The following is a 17,060-nucleotide window of genomic DNA, read 5'->3' as shown; positions in this document are numbered from 1 at the left end:
TGGACATACAAATCTCATCTAGTGGGATAGAAGAGATGAATTTCCTTTGCTGCAAAGGATTCTCTTACGTAGAACGTGCCTATGCATGGAGGCATGTGGCAGCTAAGGGATCCTCTCCCTGTTCTGTAAAGATTTGTGAGAGTTTTGTAAACCTTTTAACTGGATGAAGTAAATTAAAAATGAAACTGTTACGCATTTTCCCTTGAAGTTCTGCAGACTGCAGTTCCTTCTGATTTAATCACTGTTCGATCTGTCTTTCCATGCTTGGAAAGGGTTGCATAAACAGAAATAAGAGGTTCATTGAACACAATGAAAAAAACAGCTGAGGACAGTCAAACTGTGGAGAAGGTTGCCTTCTGACATTATGTAGTCTCCATCTTTGGAGTCTTTGAAGGCTGGATTGAGGAACCAGAACTTGAGTAATTTTGTCCAACCTCACAGCTAAACCCTGCTTTGTTTAACCTCGTTTATCCTATGAGCCTGCAACTAATCTGTGAAAGTGAGAAATGGCTGTGAGAATCAGTATATCCCGGGCTAGCTTGCTCAATTTCTTGTATTTTTAGTCTTGGTCCATTTCCAGCGTTGTCACCATGATAGTCTGCTCCCAGTATTGGTCTTTCTAAACTTTATCACTGGAAAGACTGGACACAGGTGACTGTGAAGTGTAAGAAAGCAGCCTGCTGAAATGTAGCTTGAACAGGGGCTCATCCATAAATATCCCAGTTTTCTGGAGGTAACGCTAGATGGGCAGTGTGCATGCTGAAAGCATGCTGTTGCAGCAGGGAGTATGATTCCTGACAGCTGCTCACTATCACTTATTGGGAGGAAGGAGCAGAGGCTTGCAGACTAAACTGGGCCTGTATGTGCACTTCTGGACCCTGTTGGCAGGAATTCTGGATGCTTTCCAGATGGAAGTGTGATGGAAGTGTAGGTGACTGATACCACTGTGTCTACCAAAGGAAGGGAGCACTATAAACTCACTTTTGGGTCTGACTGGGAGGAGTGTCATTTTATTGGGCAGGGGGATATCAGAGGTGCATCTTGCTGGCTTATCAGTTCAGCCCTCCATCTTCTCAAACTGGTCCCAATTCTATTGTCTTCTGCAGTGTAGCTCAGGAAAATGGAAAGAATTTGTTACGTGAAGAGTCAGCAGTGTGAGAGGTGTGGACTGTTGCTGATGAGCATTACAGAGATTTGTTAAATGGAGCTGGAAAAGTGATACTAAAATAAAATATGAGACTGGCACTTAAACCAAAAAATTGAGACAGAAGTCCCTTGTTGCACTTGCATGTATCTTCAAAATTACACTTTGTTTCCTCTTCTCTTTCCTCTTGTTTTTTGCAAAGAGGTACTCAGCCAAAGAAAACGTGAAAAAGCTTAAGAGCAGCATTTTAATAAGCAAGCTAGTGCCAGGATTACAATCCTGGGAATAGATATTTCTACCCTAACCTGGATTTATTTTTTGTTAAGACAGCTAGTGGACGTGACATGTGCTGTGAAGTTGGAAGGAATTTCTACCCTTTCCCCAGCTATCTGTGTTTGTCAAAGGTCCTGCAAGGCTCCTTTTTCAACCCCCAAACTAGTGAGGATTTTTTTTCTCAGAAGTAGTTTCTCAATCATTCTTTCATATGCTCTCTTCCTCCAATGACTTTTAGTTTTTTTATTTGCACTGTAGAGAAGAGTTAAGGAAGCTCAAGCAATCTGGCACAGGAAGTGTTAGTTAAGCATGTGGTAAATTAAACAGAATAGTTCTTGGAAGCAACAAGATACACTTTCAGCTGTGCTGTTTCGTCATCTTTTTTGTGCTTAACTTGCTGGTAAATGAATAAAATTTTTGCCTGCTGGTTTTGCATCCAAACTCCAGAAGTCCCTAGTGGCAAAATATGAGTGAAACCTTCAGTAAATGGAGTCTGTTTCTGACATCAGCTGTAATGCAGTAGCTGAAATTTCTCCTGTGCCTTCTTCGATTTTGTAACCCAAACCAGTGTTTTCTTATCCCTAAAAGTAAATTAGAGTTGAAGATTTAGCTGGTTCTATGTCTGCTTCTGCCAGAGAGACTGAACATCTTGCCACATCAGCTTACCAACATTTAATTATGGCTTCACAGCACTGTCATAAAATGAACTTTAAACTTTGGTGGGAAGTGGTGAGAAACACCACTTTTGTGCTCTGTGCACTTTGTCTAGGCTGGCAACAACACACAGCTTCTCTCCTCTGGTTTCTGGCTGTGAAGAACTCTGCTTGACAGTGCTCTTTTGGAGGAGCTCAAACATCTATTCAAACTCAGCTGTTCATTACCATTCCAGCTGCTAAAGCTGTTAGAGGCTGTTGTCTGTGGGAGCAGCCTGCTCTTTCTGGCTGGGATCAGGTAAGCCTTGTCTGGTTTTGGTGTGTGTTGGTGTGCTGATATGTGCATTTATTTCTGTTGTTCCTACTCAAGTAAAGACCTAGGAAGCCTGAAGTGTGTTTCTGCTTTCTGGTGGGCTGTGTTGTGCTACTGTGGCTGAATTCCATAAGTAACAACAACATGTGCAAAAAGGAGATGGAAATGTTCAGTCTTCATCTGAGCTTGTTCCTGGTTCTGCCACGTTCAGTTTCATGTGTTGATGGCTTGGAGAGGGGGAGTTCACATATATTTTGGTTTTATGAAGCAGGATGGAGGCATGCAAAACTCATGCTGTTGCAGGTCAGACTAGCAATTAAGAACAACCCAGGTAAACCTAGGGGAAATGAGGCTTGCCTGAAGGAACTCTGGGCATGCTCTCAGTTCTGAATTCATTTTCTGTGGAGTTGCTAATTTGAAAATCTGCATGATGACACAGTGGATTTTGCGGCTCTTGTGCTTTTCTAGCTCATGTCTCTTGTATGGTCTGTCAAACAGTCCTACTTGCCTGGGTGGGCTGCAAGGCAGAAGAGTGTGATGGCATAGCTTGAGCCCTTGTGAGCTTTTCCTAAGCAAGTCCTGAAGCAACTGTTGTGGCTGTAATGCAGCCTGAATGGTCTAGAAGGTATCTGTGCTGCTGCCTCAATTAAAATAGAAAGGGAAGAAGGAGACAAAGTTAAAAAAAAAAAAGAAAAGGTGATGTCTTTCAGATATACCCTTGATTTTGTATGTAAAGCTGAATAAAGCACTTACTGTTGCCCTTGACTTTGGCTGTCGCTGAGAAAACTTGGCATCATGGTAGCATGTCAACAGACATGTTTTAAAGGCTCTGTTTTTATCCTTCTTTAAAAACAAATAAAATATCCAGCAAAAACCCCAGCTTTCCACAGTTGTCTCCTTGGGTGTGGTTTTGCGCACAGTGGTTTAGAGATGCATATTGGAAAATGAGAGTGTAACTGGAAAAATTACTAGAAAGTATTGACTCAGTTGTATGCATCATGACTGCAAGGGATTTTTATAACATGACATTTTCTGACTTGATCCAAGTGGAAAATATCAAATATTACTCTTCAGAATTTGTGATACTTCTCTTACAAGAAGCGAAAAAATACTGATTTGCGGTGTTTCTGCGTGACTGTCATTTACTGTCTTAAAGGGTCTGTTTTTAATGATCCTATGCTGAATGTTAACCAGATTTATTTGCTGTTATTATGTATCTGTTAAAGTACAAGTGCTCTTGCGTGGTGATGTGTCCGAGGGGAAAAACCAGCATCGTGTAACTAACTGCTCTGAAAGTGGGCTTTCAACTAAGAATTGGCATCTATTCGTGGTTTGACTGAGCAGTATAACTACAGAAAACTGCAAACAGATGCAAGGTACTGAATATTAGCAGCTGCACAGCTCAGTGTGTAGTGTTTGAAATCTTACAAATTCTATACACAAGCTTCTGCTCCCGTCAATCTCTTGCTGACCTAGCTGACTCAGTGAGTAGAGAGATCATAGGCCAAAGGGGATGAGTTGAAACATTTTTCCAATAACTTCAATGTTTATATGCCTGTCACTTTTTCTGTGCTGTCAGCTGTCTTCTACTGCATGCAGGGACTTGGATTGTGATGAGTAAAATCTATGGCTGTGTGTAATGATAACTGAGCAGCTATTTTGGTCTAATCGTGTGGAGGTTGTAGAACATCTTTTATGCTCTATTAATGATCCTCGCTGTATGCATGTGCAGGACTGTGCTGGACTTAGAGTTTACATTAGAGTTTACTGGAGTTGTATCTGAAGGCTTTTACATCCAAGAAGTGGTGATTAGTCCTCATTAGGTATTTAGATGCTGATCAGAGTTCCTAGATTGTGCAGGTAACTCAGCTTGAGTGACAAAACAGAAAGATTGCAACTAGGACAACACTGCCCTTGGGAAAAGCATGTAAAAGTAGGCAAAATTGCAAATAATTGCTGTGGCTGTTCCTTTAAGAGAAAAGGGAAAAAAACATATGCTGTGTGGCTTTTAAGTCCCACCAAAGGAGCAAACACTGCTGATAGTGCCTGCTCTTCCTGGAATCCTAGTCAGGGAAAGTTCTCTTGTAAATGTGTCATGTACCAAAGCTTTGACTTCTCTGTTTTCTTAGCATTTTTCTTTTAAAAAAAAATACTAAGAAAGATGGGCATTAGTAATTAGGGAAATTTCAGGCTATTTAAAGCTGGCAGTTAGGTTTTTTGCTTGTTTTTGATTGACTGGTTGGTCTTTGTTTTTTTAAATCATAGTGACACAATCATTCAGAGGCTGGATGTTTCATTAAAAACAATATACAATTTACACTTCTGTGTTCCTTTTAACCATGTAGCCACCATGTCTATGGAATAAATCTACTACAGGAGTTTTTAAGCAGTAGTTCTTCTCTCTGCCTTGTACTCTCCGTAGGGAATGCAGGTGCCTAAAAGAAGATAAGATATCTTGTCTGGCTGAGAACACATCTCATCTGACTTTGTTAAATCAGATATGGCATTTCTTCTGGCTACATGAATCTGTTGCCTCACTCTGCCATATAAGTTGTACCTGTAGGCAACTTCTTTCCCATTATATGTATCATAGGGCATAGTGGGGAGGAAGCCTGGATGGAGGCCTCCACCCACTTACCTTTCTTCTCTGCCCTCTCCCCATCCCTAGTAAGGCCATGTTCAAAGTTAGTTACATGCAGAAAAGATAACTCCCCTCTGCATAATTCTCATTGAATTTAAACCTCCAGCTATCAGGAAATAATTGCATACTTTGTCTTGATCCTGTAAACTCACTTTTACTCACATGTAATTGTTCCTTGCAATATTGTCCTGAATATGTAAATGTGTGTAAATATCTATACTCACTAAAAAATCATTTTGATCAGTGCTTATCTGATTTGATTCTTTTCAGTAAGCTTTCAGCAAGCAGAGACTTTCATAGGCAGACATGATTCAAGAAGATGTCTTCTTTCTGTGTAAGTGTTGAATGGCATTTACTTTATGAATGGGTTCTTCTTCCACTCCTTTCCCTTCTCTAGGTGACTGCTGTGAAGGTGAGATACTGTGTTCCTGAAGAGAGCTGGCAAGGCCATTGGGAGCATCAGCAGCAGTCATGAGTCACAGGACTGATCTAACTTCAGGAAATAGTCATACTTGCACAAGCTTCTCTGTCCTGACACTGGAGAGTTTTAATGTCTTTAAAATAGGCATAGCTTTGGTGTTAAAGTTACTTCCAGGAAGAATTGATTCTGTTTGTGCTAATCCTGAAACAAACCTCTTGGGACACTGTAGTTTGTGTCATGGATGAGAACCACTGTACTGACTGGTGTGCATGAAAATACCAGCACTGCACTCTGTTTCCCAGAGGGCTTCCATTCCCTCTTATCACAAGCTCTTTTACACAGCTTAGAAGCTTCAGATTATGGAATGAGGATCTCAAATTTTGCTTGAGCTGAGGTCTGTGTTTTGAGCTGTCGCCGCTTGAGTTGCTCCATTTAGCCTATGGAACAACGATCCTTGAACCCCAAAGGTCAGTGATCCTCATTAGAAAGATCAAGGAAAAACCTATGAGCAAACCGTGGATCTGGCAACAGCACGATGATGCAGATGGCTTGTAGCAGCATCTGGAGCTGGCTCTTGGCCAGGCAGCAATAAATGTACAGTCTGGTGAAGATTTTTTGCATTCTCTTTTCCCTTACCTAAATAAAAAGGGCATCCCTAATCCTCTTCTGTGTCTTCCTGAGAAATGTGCATGGAGTAAGTAGGTAAGCAGCCTCAGAGCACCTCCAGAGAGGCAAAGTCTTAAAAAAATTAAGAATTTTTAAGATGTCCAAATGTTATTTAACAAAACATTAGGTATTGAGGGGGGGAGGCTTTATAGAATAAACTGCCTCCAGAGGAGTGAAGAAATGTATTTTTTTAGTTCTTTGCTGTGCTGTAAGAGAAACACATCTGCAAGGACAGTTTTCATGTCCTTTAGAAGCCTTACTGCTGTTCTTCCAGGCTGCCAGGATTTAGGGTATTTTTCCATGTGTTTTGCTTTTTTAATCAGCCTCCTTCAACTCCACCAACTCCCACCCCTCCTTTTCCCCTCCCCTCCCATAGAGACAAATGTGTGCTTCCTGTCTTCTTGGGCAGGGTATGATTGCTTGTTTGTTTTAATTCAGTACCTACCTTCTGTGGAAAATATTAATGTTTTTTGTTTCTGTTTTATTGATACTTATCGTAAATAAGCCTGCCCTTGCTCTGACTGGCCTAATAACTTTTCTTTATCAGGGCTGTTGGAATGTAAAGTTGCTTTGAATGCTCCTTCCTGGGGTAATGAGTCATACTTGGACTTCAGCAGTATTTCCGGCATGATGCAGGCCATTTGAAGACACTGCTTTTCACAGCAAGAGGTTATGCCAAGCCTTCACATGAAGGCAGGGGAACACTCATTCCTGGAAAGTGGCTCACTTCTGAGTCACTTGGCTTGTGTCCAGAAGAAAAGATGAGGGAAGATCTTCTCGTATGCAGCTTTTCCTGCAGCAAAATCTGGAATCGTGACCATTCAGGGGCAGTTGCTGCAGTCTCAAAGCAAAACAGCCCTCCCTGCCATTGGCATATTATTGGTGTTCCCTTGTGTCCCAGCAGTTGGAGGCATCCAACTGGCTCTGGAAGCAGAGTAGAAAGCAGTTTGATTTCTGGGGGCCTGAGGTGAAATTTGAGCAGAGGTAAAATGTAGCTTCACTTATGAATAGAGTTTGCAGTAATAACAATGAGAATTCTGTACAACGAGTCCTAAAATATTTCCAGATTATCTTTCCAAAATGGATGTGAAAAGAAACATTAGTGGTGAGGCTTGGATTAAGTAAGCAGTTGGCTAAGTATTTTGACCTGTTTATGTGGAAATGGAATCAATTGGAAGTAAATGTTCCAGTGTCAGTGTAATCTTTGCAGTAATATCTGTCTTACACTTCTGGAAAACTGTCAGTTATTGGTTGATGTGCTGCCTATCCATACACCTGGAGCAAACAACTCACTGCCATTTAATGTGGTTCCTTGCCAGTTCAGTGGTTTTCCATTGGAAGCCTCAAGAGCAGAACACATGGAAAGTAGAGATTTGGGCCATTTCAGAAAGGCGTGTTCCTTAACAGGAAGAACTCACGCAGATGTGACTTGGTTTTCTGTGGTCAAATGTGACATTCACTTGCTAGAGATTGTCAGGATAATGTTGGAGAGGGATGCCTCAGAGATTCACCATTCCCACTGAGTACCTCTCAATGTGAACCTGATCATTTTCAAATTTCTTTCTGCTCCCACTGATGATTTCTTGTTTTCAATGGCAGGTCAGAATACAAGGAACACAAGTTGCTGTTGTCAAGAACAGGCTTTTTTCTTGAGTTATGTTTTCAGGTACTTTTGAATATGGTGTTCTTGTTTTCCCAGACTTATCCATAGATAGCTGGTGTGCTTGTAGCAAGTCCTCCAAACACTTTGCAGACTGCCCTTCTGGGGATTTTGAATATAAAATATTTAAATCCACATTCCAGAACTTCTGCTCTGGCTGTTGTAGTTGAAGATAGGTTAGCCTATTCTCTCACTGCTGAAGGGCTCCATCTCCCTCTGGGGCATTTTGTCTATGCAGGAGAACAAGATGCAAGACGTGGGCTCTAGCAGGGTATTGGTACTTGCTTATTTGCTTTCGTTAAATATCCATATCCTTCTGATGATGAGTGTTAGGTCTGTCTGTGTGCCTTGAAAACTTGAGTGAGTTCCAGATAAAGTTGCTTCAGTGCTAAGAGACCCTTGCCACTGTAATTATCTGGTAGATTTGAGTGATGCAAATGTTCTCAATGAGAACAGCGCCACAGTGGTATTCGCTGTAGGTTGGTTATAGTTTTGTGTGTAGTTAACAGCAGGTCATGCTGTTAATTTGGTTAGTGGGAAACTAAATCGAGGTCACTAGGATCGAAGCTGTTTAAATGCTGGCTTTGGGGAAGAGAGCAGAAGACAAGCAACCATCTGGAGGAGACCTGTAGTCTGATTGCAGAGGCAGGAGGACAGAAATTAATCTTAAAGCTGACGGCTTGACAGCTGTGCTCTGTGCAATCTTATTCCATCGTAGTGTTTACATGTGTGTTAAATGAGTGAATGAAAAATCTGCTGGGCTTCCTTCAAATAGCTGTGTATCTGAAAAAACTTCAGTACATGCAAAAGTGGCCTTGAAAAATCATTGTATTTACATGAAAGGGTTTCTATCAACAGCTGCTTGTTGAGGTTGGTAATGTCTTCGAGTATTTGGTCCAAGGCTTTAGGATATAGAGTGAAGCTTTATTCATCGTTTTGGCCAGTTTAAACTCCATAGTGGGTGGTGCAGTTGAATGGAAATGGGTGCAGCCAAGTGTGTTTTGTAAATTGTGTTAATAGGAGTCTGTTATCTGTCCTGAGTACTGTTCCTAGGCTTGTCAGGTACAGAGGGTGTGGATAGCCCTTGTACTGTTGCTTAAAACACAATTTCAGTGCTAGATTTTCAAAAGTTCACAGTGCTGTTTCTAGCATGTTACCTTCATAATCAGATTTGTCTCACTAGGATGGGGCTGTTAGCTAAGATAAAGCAGCTGAGGAGCTGGTAGGACCGTCATTTTAAATCCTGCATCAGTCTTGAAAGCTGTAGCCAAGATGGAGATGGGTTTGGCTTATCTCATTTTCACCTGATATGCGTGGGTCAGTAGACTTTGAAATCTGACATACTGGTGAGTCAGAACAGCTTTATTGTGCTGCTCTTGATTAATCTATAAGTTAATGTGACTGTACCCAATTTCATTGTAGATCTTTCTGTTTTTCAGTGGGGCATGCATAAATTACTGTTTGCTTTCAGAGTGATAAAGGAAGCACTTACGCCTTTGTTGCCACAGATGCTGTGATTTGTTGCATGTAAAATGTTTAAAAGAAATTTTAAACAAGATGTTTAAAAGCAAAAAATTACTATATATTTCCCAACAGAATAGTAGAGTAGGTTAGGGAGCCCCTGGTGGTCTAGGGGGTAAAGGCGCCGCGCTATCACCGCGGAGACCCGGGTTCGATTCCCGGTCAGGGCCACTCCTGGGCAGGTGGGGCTCGTTAGCCCTTAAAGGCAACCCACCTACGTCCTAAGGACCTCGCTGCCACTGTCCAAGCTCGCTTGGCCCCGGCAGATGAACCTTAGGATTAAAGGGTGGGCTCAGTTCCGCGCACACTGTGTCTCACCTAAAAAAATCCAATGCGCAGGCTGGAAGGTGGAAAGACCTTCCCCGGATCTTCGCACGCGAAGACTGGCCATTATATATTATTAGTAGAGTAGGTTGAAAAAAAAAAAAAAAAAAAACCAGGGAATTAACATACCTTAGTGCTTTTGTCTTCTGTAGGTTAAGACTCTTTCTGCCTATTGGATGTAGGCAAGCACAGTGTGCTCCTACTGTGTGGTACAGGAACCTGCCTTTGATTCCCAACCTATCCAACAGAATTTAGCTCATTGTTTTTCACCAGATAGGAAAACAAAAACTCCTGTAAGTGCTTAACTTCAGGGAATCTTTCTGTATCTGACATTCCTCACACAACTGTGGCAGGAGGATTCCTGCATTCTGCTTGTCTCATGTTTTGTCAGAAGAAATGTTGCAAAGGGGGTGTAAAATGGCAGTTTATTCCTGCCTGGTGACACAGATGTGCTTGATTTGGGAAAATGGGGTTTTATGTTACCAGAACCTTCTTTTAAGAATGCAGCTACACTGACCTCTTGTTACTGCATGCTTTAGTTTGAGATGAAGGAAATATCTATTGACATCTGACCATTACAGAATAATCTGGTTGTTTTGTTGTCTGTCACATCCTTTTGGAAAGCGACCTGTAGAAGCTCACCTAATGGGTTTTGTAAGCAAGTAGTAATGTGTTCAATATTTCCTTTTGTTGGCTTCATAGTTGTTCTGTTTTCTTGATGATATATCCCCTAATTCTCTCCCAACTCTCCCAACAGGAATACCGTTCACCTATGAGTAATGCTGTTGAATTATTTAGGGCTATTAAGGCATTTAGTGTGGCTGCTGGAAAGGTTACTATGAGGTTACTCTCTTTTTCTGTGGAGCTCTGTTCTGTATGTGAATGTTGGAGTTGTTCACTGAATGGGAAGAAGAATGTCGAGTCTTGTATCTCATAATCTTCTCTGTTTCTGTACCTTACCAGTCAGGTTTTTGATTTTACACAGGAGCCCAAACTGCTGGAGCCTGATTCTGTCGTAACTTCAAATCTGAGAGAATAAGAATTTTTTTGGGGGAGTCTTCCAGCCTGCTAGCAAAATTAGTGCTTTCAGAACTTCAGTTTTTTCTCCTACTATTAGCTATGAACTTAATGCACATAATTCTAAAAAAATGTACTTTATCAGCAGTAAGAATTCAAATGATACAATTAATAAAAGTGAAAATATTTTAAAAAATTAATGCAGTTTGGGATTTCTAGTCATTCCAGTGACTATTTTTGCCCTTAGAGCTGTCATTGTTACAGACTATTTGAAAACCACGAGAAATTCTTCATCACCAGTGTTCTGTTGTCTTCTGCTATCTGATTCTTAAATATCAAGTGTACACTGACATATCAGTGGGTATAATGCTAATACTGCTTATGGTACAGATTCAGCTGTGCTGTTACTTATGGAAAGGAACGTTTTCTGATTCAACTTTTACTAAAATTACTTTTATTTACACACAGTCTTCAAGATGAACTTTCAAGCATATTTATAGGAAGCTTTATAAAAGAGATGCTATGTAAACGTGCATGTAAGTGTGTATAAACACATATGTTTTTTTATATGCATATGTATACTGTTCTTCCACTTCACTCTCTGTAGGTTTTTGTTTTTCCTAGAAAAACTTTTCTACTTTAGGATCAAATGTTTGTAATTTTTCTAATTATGGTCCCTGAGCATGAATCACCTGTTTCCCGGTAAACTTTTCTGTGCTGTCTGATGCCTTGGTTCCTCTGGTTAAAAGAAAAGTGTTGATCAAGGGAGTCCTATATTGAAATATACTCACACACAAGGAGCCAGTAGCGTAACTATGTTTGGCACGTGGGTTTGTGTTTGGCACTTATAATTAATTTGGTAGAATCGTGGCTTCTGGATCTGTTCCACAGAAATGCACATTGCTCTGTGTACGAGTTACTGGCTTCATAGTACTGAAAGACAAACAGATACATACCACATTCCTGACTTTAGAAGAAATAAAATGTATATCTTTCTGATCCAGGAATATTCTAGAAAGTATCAGCTGTGAATTCTTTCTAATATAGTTTTTCTCAAAGCAGCATTTTTTCTTGAGCAAAATTCTTTTCAAAAAACAGCTGAAATACAGGACTTTTTTGGAAGGTTTGAAGCTTTTTTGTCAAATAAGCTGCCCTTTAAAGATGGCATTTTGTAGGTTTTGCTTGTATTGAAAGGGGTTAACGTGGCTGTTCACAACTAGGAATTAACAGGACCTATCTTGCTTGTACTTGCATTATCGATTTTGGTGTATATTTCTTCACATTTACTGTATTTGTAATGTATAAACTAAATATTTTTTCACAAGGAATTGCACTGTCATTTTGCATACTGTCACAGCACTTTGAAGTGGTTTGGAGAAATTACTTGGTTAAACTATTCTGCTGATGGATTAATTGATTAACGACTTCTGTTACACTAGAGAGAACTGTTCTAAATCTTTAATTTATCTGTTGGTTAAAAAGTTCTCAGACTGAGTCTTTTTTTTTTTTTTTTTTTTGTAACTTTGCAATTTGCTACAATTATTGACAGTCTTACTTTGTCCTTGCAGTGGTAAATATGATGGCAGAACATCTGAGGTTGGAAGGGACGTCCTAATATCATCTAACAAAAAACCCTGTTCAAGCAGGGACAGCTAGAGTAGGTTGCCCACATTTGTATCCAGTCATCTATTGATTATTCCCACAAGTAGAGACTTCACAGCTTTTCCAGGCAACCTGTTTCAATGTTTGACCGTTATCACAATAAAAGCATGTTTTCTTGTGTTCAGATGAAATTGCGTATATTTTGTCTAGTGGCTTATTGCATCTTCTCCTGTCACTGGGCTCTGCCAATAAAAGTGTGTCTCCATCTTCACTCTCTTCCATCAGATATTCATATGCATTGATAATATCCCCACTAAAACTTACTTTCTCCTGGCTAACAAGTCTCAGGTCTCTCAGCCTCTCCTCATATGAGAAGTGTTCCATTCCCATTATCAAGCTTCATGGCCTTTTGCTGAAATTCACTGCAGTCTTTCTGTGTCTTTCTTCTGCTGGGGACATGAGAAACGGACCCAGCAGTCCAGCTGTGGCCTCACCAGTGCTAAACAGAGGGGAAGAATCACATCCCTTGATCTGCTTTCAAAATTCCTACTGTACCCCAGGGTTGGCATTGTACCTCTTTACCCTGAGGGTGCATTGCTGGCTCATGTTCAGCCTGCTGTCATACAGGACACCGATGTCCTTCTCTGCTGAGCAGCTTTCCAGCCTGTTAGCCTGCAGTTTTCCAGAGTCTCCAGGTCCCTTGGAATGGCAGCACAGCCATCGGGCCTGTCACCCACTCCACCCAGTTTTGTATCAGTGCAGCAGACGGACCTGCTGCCCTGCTAGGGCTGCACTACACACCAGGGGAAGAAAGTTCCAGCAACATACCACTTGGAACTCTCGAGCTACATTTTATGTGTGTTTCTCCTTATTGCACCTTCTGACTCTGCCCTAGAAGGGTTTGGTTCTGACTGCTTTTCAGTCAGCTGAGAGCTGCTGTTAAGTCCCCCTTAATGTTAGCTAAGCACTAGTTACCAATGCTTTTGCCTGTTGTCCTTACTCTAGTCCTAGTTAATTTTTTGCTGATACTCTGTAGGCATAAATGCAGACAATTTTTTTTTTTATCAGCATGTATAATTATACTGTGAGATTTATTTTTTTATGATCTTTTTAGCCTCAATTTGCACTTCAGAACAATCTCTTTACGCAAACTTCAGTGTTCTTGGGAATTTATGTACAGTTGCCTCTAAGTGTGCTTTATACAGGCTGACAGGGTTTGTGTGCTTCCTGCAGTCTTGCTCTGGACAAGCTGGGAAATGTTGTTGGAAGCATGAAACTGTGCTGTGGTTGTTAGCTGGAGGAAACTTTTGCTTCCAGCCAGTTACCAATGTAGAGGTAGAACTAAGAAGTCTTGTACAAGCTTGTCATCTCTATAATTATGTGGCTGTTAAGAAATGGGTGGAAATTGAGTGCTCTAAAATTATAGACTATAATGATAAGACATAGTTAGTAGTGATTCTGATGCAATTTTCCTTCTTGCCAACAGAGTTTCAACAGCAGGAAGGCATGAAGTCCCAGCAGAAAAACATGCAGCTCTATGACACGCCCTATGAACCAGAAGGCAGCGGTGTGGAATCTGATTCTGAAAGTGTGGTGAGTCACCGTTTACGAGAAAGCAAATTGCCACAGGATGACGACAGGCCTGCAGATGAGTATGATCAGCCGTGGGAGTGGAACAAAGTCACCATCCCAGCTTTGGCAGGTAGGATTTCCTAGATCCCGGCTACAAAATTCTCCCCCACACGTACAGCATATATACTTGCCTTTGGGAGGAATCAAGGACTTTTTGCAAGCTCTTTCTGACATATGTGTGTGTGTATATGTTTGTGTGTGAAGATGTGTCTGAAAAACAGGTGTGGGTACTCTCAAGTCTTTACCTGCTACACAAATATAGAACGTTGCACTTTGGTGCTTCAACTAACTTGTTTTCCATCATCTTAGCACTTGGTTTGTGTTACAAAAACTTTTGATTCTCTCACTCCTTGTCCCTACCCCCATTTTAATGGATGTGATGTAGATAGTGTTTATTGTTCAGTGACTGTGATAAGGAAATTGCCTTCCAAGGTCCTGAAATTGTGGAGCAATTCTCAAAGGGACAGTGTGATGATAGTGTTGGGGATGAGGAGGGAAGAAAAGAGATCAGGCTCTGTGAGGGAATAGATTTGTGAAAACTGATTAGGGTCATTGACCTCAAAGGGCAGTGCTTGGTGATTCATACTCTTCCTGGAGTCTGGTTACAAGTGTGATTCCTCAGAGGATATGTTCTGGAACCCTTCCTGTTTAGCATACTTATCAGTAACCCAGAGCAGAAAGAGGAAATGCCCCTTATGAAGTTTGGAATAATGGCCAAGGGAGGGGGAAGGTGTGCGTGTACAGAGCTGCCATTCAGAGGGACCTGAGCAGGTTGCAGAAATAGGCTGACAGCAAACTTACAAAATCCAACCAGAACAAACGGAAAGACTTGCATCTGGGACAGACTAACCCCTCGCAGTGATGTGGACCTAGAACTGGCTGATTTGCTGGAATAAGGCTTTGCTAAAAGGTGATTAAGAAGTTCTGAGGGAAAGTGGGCTAAATGTGTACTCCTCACCAGTGGTGAAGGCTTGAAGTGAACAGAAGCAAGCCAGTCGATCAAGCCAAGTAACTGTTCCTCTTTAATTCACACTTCTTGGACAGTGTGTAATGCTGTGACCAGTGTTCTGAGACTAGAAGGATGTTGGTAAATGTTGTTGTCAGCAGAGAGCAACCAAAATGACAAGAAACTGCGGCACATGACAGCATATGTGAGGAGATGCTGAGATAACTGGGCCTGTTTGGCCTGAAGAAGAGAAAACTTTGGGTGAGACATAATGGGAACTTTCCAATGCCTGTGAGGAGATCCTCAAGAAGATGGAGCCAGTTTCTTCACAGGTGTGTGATGGGAAGATGAGACATAAGATGAATCAGGAGAGGTTCTGACTCAATACAGGAAATATTTTTCTCTGCAAGAACAGTTAAACATTGGAACCAATTGTCCAAGGAGCTCTTGCAATCTCCATCTTCAGATTTTTTCATTCTGTGTGAAGCAGTGATTGGATAACCAACCTGATCTGATCACATAGCAGACTCTGCCACCTGAATTATCTGTGATTTTGCAATTCTGTGTGCCAAAATGTTGCTGTATTACAGAAGTGGAAAGTGACTTCCCTCCACAGCTATACAGGGCTAGCGTTCTGTAAACAGAGCCTGTTGTGACAGTATCCTTCTTGGATGTTTCTGACCTGATTCCCTAATAGGTAGGTGGATATGGTTGGCAGAATTATGTTTCTCTTCTAGCACAACGGGGTAGAGCAATGGCCTATTGTTGTGAGAGTGATTCTGCCTCTCTTCCTCATTTTGTCCTACATTTCTAGGTTGTGGTTGATTTGTTTCCAAGCCAAGTTGATGCCTGTAGTAGAAATGTGGGTGGGAACAAAAGACACACAGATGAACCTGAACAAACTGCTTAAAAAGAAACCTCTTGCTCAGCATCCCCTTTGCTCTTGTTGAGCTCCTGTGGAATAGAAGAGGTCAAAGAAAACTGATTTATGCTTCCTAACAACATGGTCTGCTCTGGCATGTGAGCTGATAATAATCTTGTGGAGTTACAGGCTCAGTGACTTTCTCATTAAGCATATGCTAATACATCTTTTGAACCTGGATCTAAAGCAGCATCCCATTTTGCTGGATGCTGTACAGGTAAAGTAGTCTCTTTCTCTAAAGAGCATGAACTCCAGCACAATAGTCTAACCTGCTCATGTGGCTTGCAGTTCTGCTCCTGAGGTCTGCCTGGTGGAAACAGGCTTTGGTTTAGGCTTGCCTAAGCTGACTCATCCCATTTGCTGGACCAATTAAAACGCTTGCAGGGCTTGTGCTGGGAGACTTCCTGGCTGTGAGATCCTGGCTGTAATTTGGGATATCTGTTGTATATCAAGATAGGCTAATCAGCAGAGATCACCAGGTTTCCAGTGCCACAGTGGCTGTCTTGCAGATGCTGAATACCAGTCTGGTGTGCGTGTAAAGCCCTGTGCTTTGGGTTCATGCTGTGGCATTCAGTAGATGTTTCTGTGCCTTTTCATGTGTCCCTGTGATGACAACAGTACTGTCTTTGCCTAGAGCATACATGCAGCCTCCGTATCCTGACGGGAGAGTGAGTGACTCTGAGCTTCCCACACAAAAACAGTGATTGTGTCCTACCTAGAAGTAATTTTTCTTTCAAAACCCAGCAACTTCATGCCTTAACAACACTTGAGATACAAGCTGTGGGACCAGTACGTGTCTTATCTCCAGTAAGATCACACTTCACAGATTTTTCACTTAGTAATACAGCAGCCACAGAAATGGGATTATTAGTTTTAGAAATTATTTTCTTAAATAGTCTTACGTGTGCATATGCAAATCTTAGCCATTATTCTTCATGTGTTGTTCATATTATATGAAATGGATAATTTTTAATTCATTCGGAGCTTAAGTCTTAAGCTCTGTATTCACCTTCATGCCCACTTTTTTGGTCTTCAACAGGTAAATTCTTAAATAGGGGGTTTTTAGTTGTTTTTTTAAAAAAATCTTAGTTTTGTGAATTTTTTGTATATTTACTTTTCAGTTTGTGTACATGTAACTAAATTAATGGTCAATCCAATATGAGATTTTATGATTGGTCTATGTGTAAATATTCTTCTAAGCATTATGTAGTCAACTGTTATGAGAGCACATGGAACAAAATACTGCTTTACAAAAGTAATAGACTAAAATATCATGATATGGTTGGATTCCTTATTGGTTCAGCATGTAGCATTTTTATTTAAAA

The 17,060-nt window shown here is 41.0% G+C and overlaps 1 protein-coding gene across 1 annotated transcript in view; it reads left to right on the top strand.

Moving 5' to 3' along the window:
• SHB (SH2 domain containing adaptor protein B) overlaps positions 1-17,060 on the top strand; it is a 56,762-nt gene that overhangs the window by 20,196 nt on the left and 19,506 nt on the right. The window contains exon 3 of the mRNA XM_050329132.1: positions 13,722-13,937. Coding sequence (XP_050185089.1) covers positions 13,722-13,937 — 216 coding nt within the window. The remainder of the gene's footprint in view (positions 1-13,721; positions 13,938-17,060) is intronic.

Source organism: Myiozetetes cayanensis, unplaced genomic scaffold (assembly GCF_022539395.1).
Source record: "Myiozetetes cayanensis isolate MyiCay16 unplaced genomic scaffold, myiCay2020 scf4, whole genome shotgun sequence".
Taxonomy (NCBI): Eukaryota; Metazoa; Chordata; class Aves; order Passeriformes; family Tyrannidae; genus Myiozetetes; species Myiozetetes cayanensis.
Note: the sequence above shows the minus strand (reverse complement) of the source record. Positions and strands in the feature narration are given on the sequence as shown.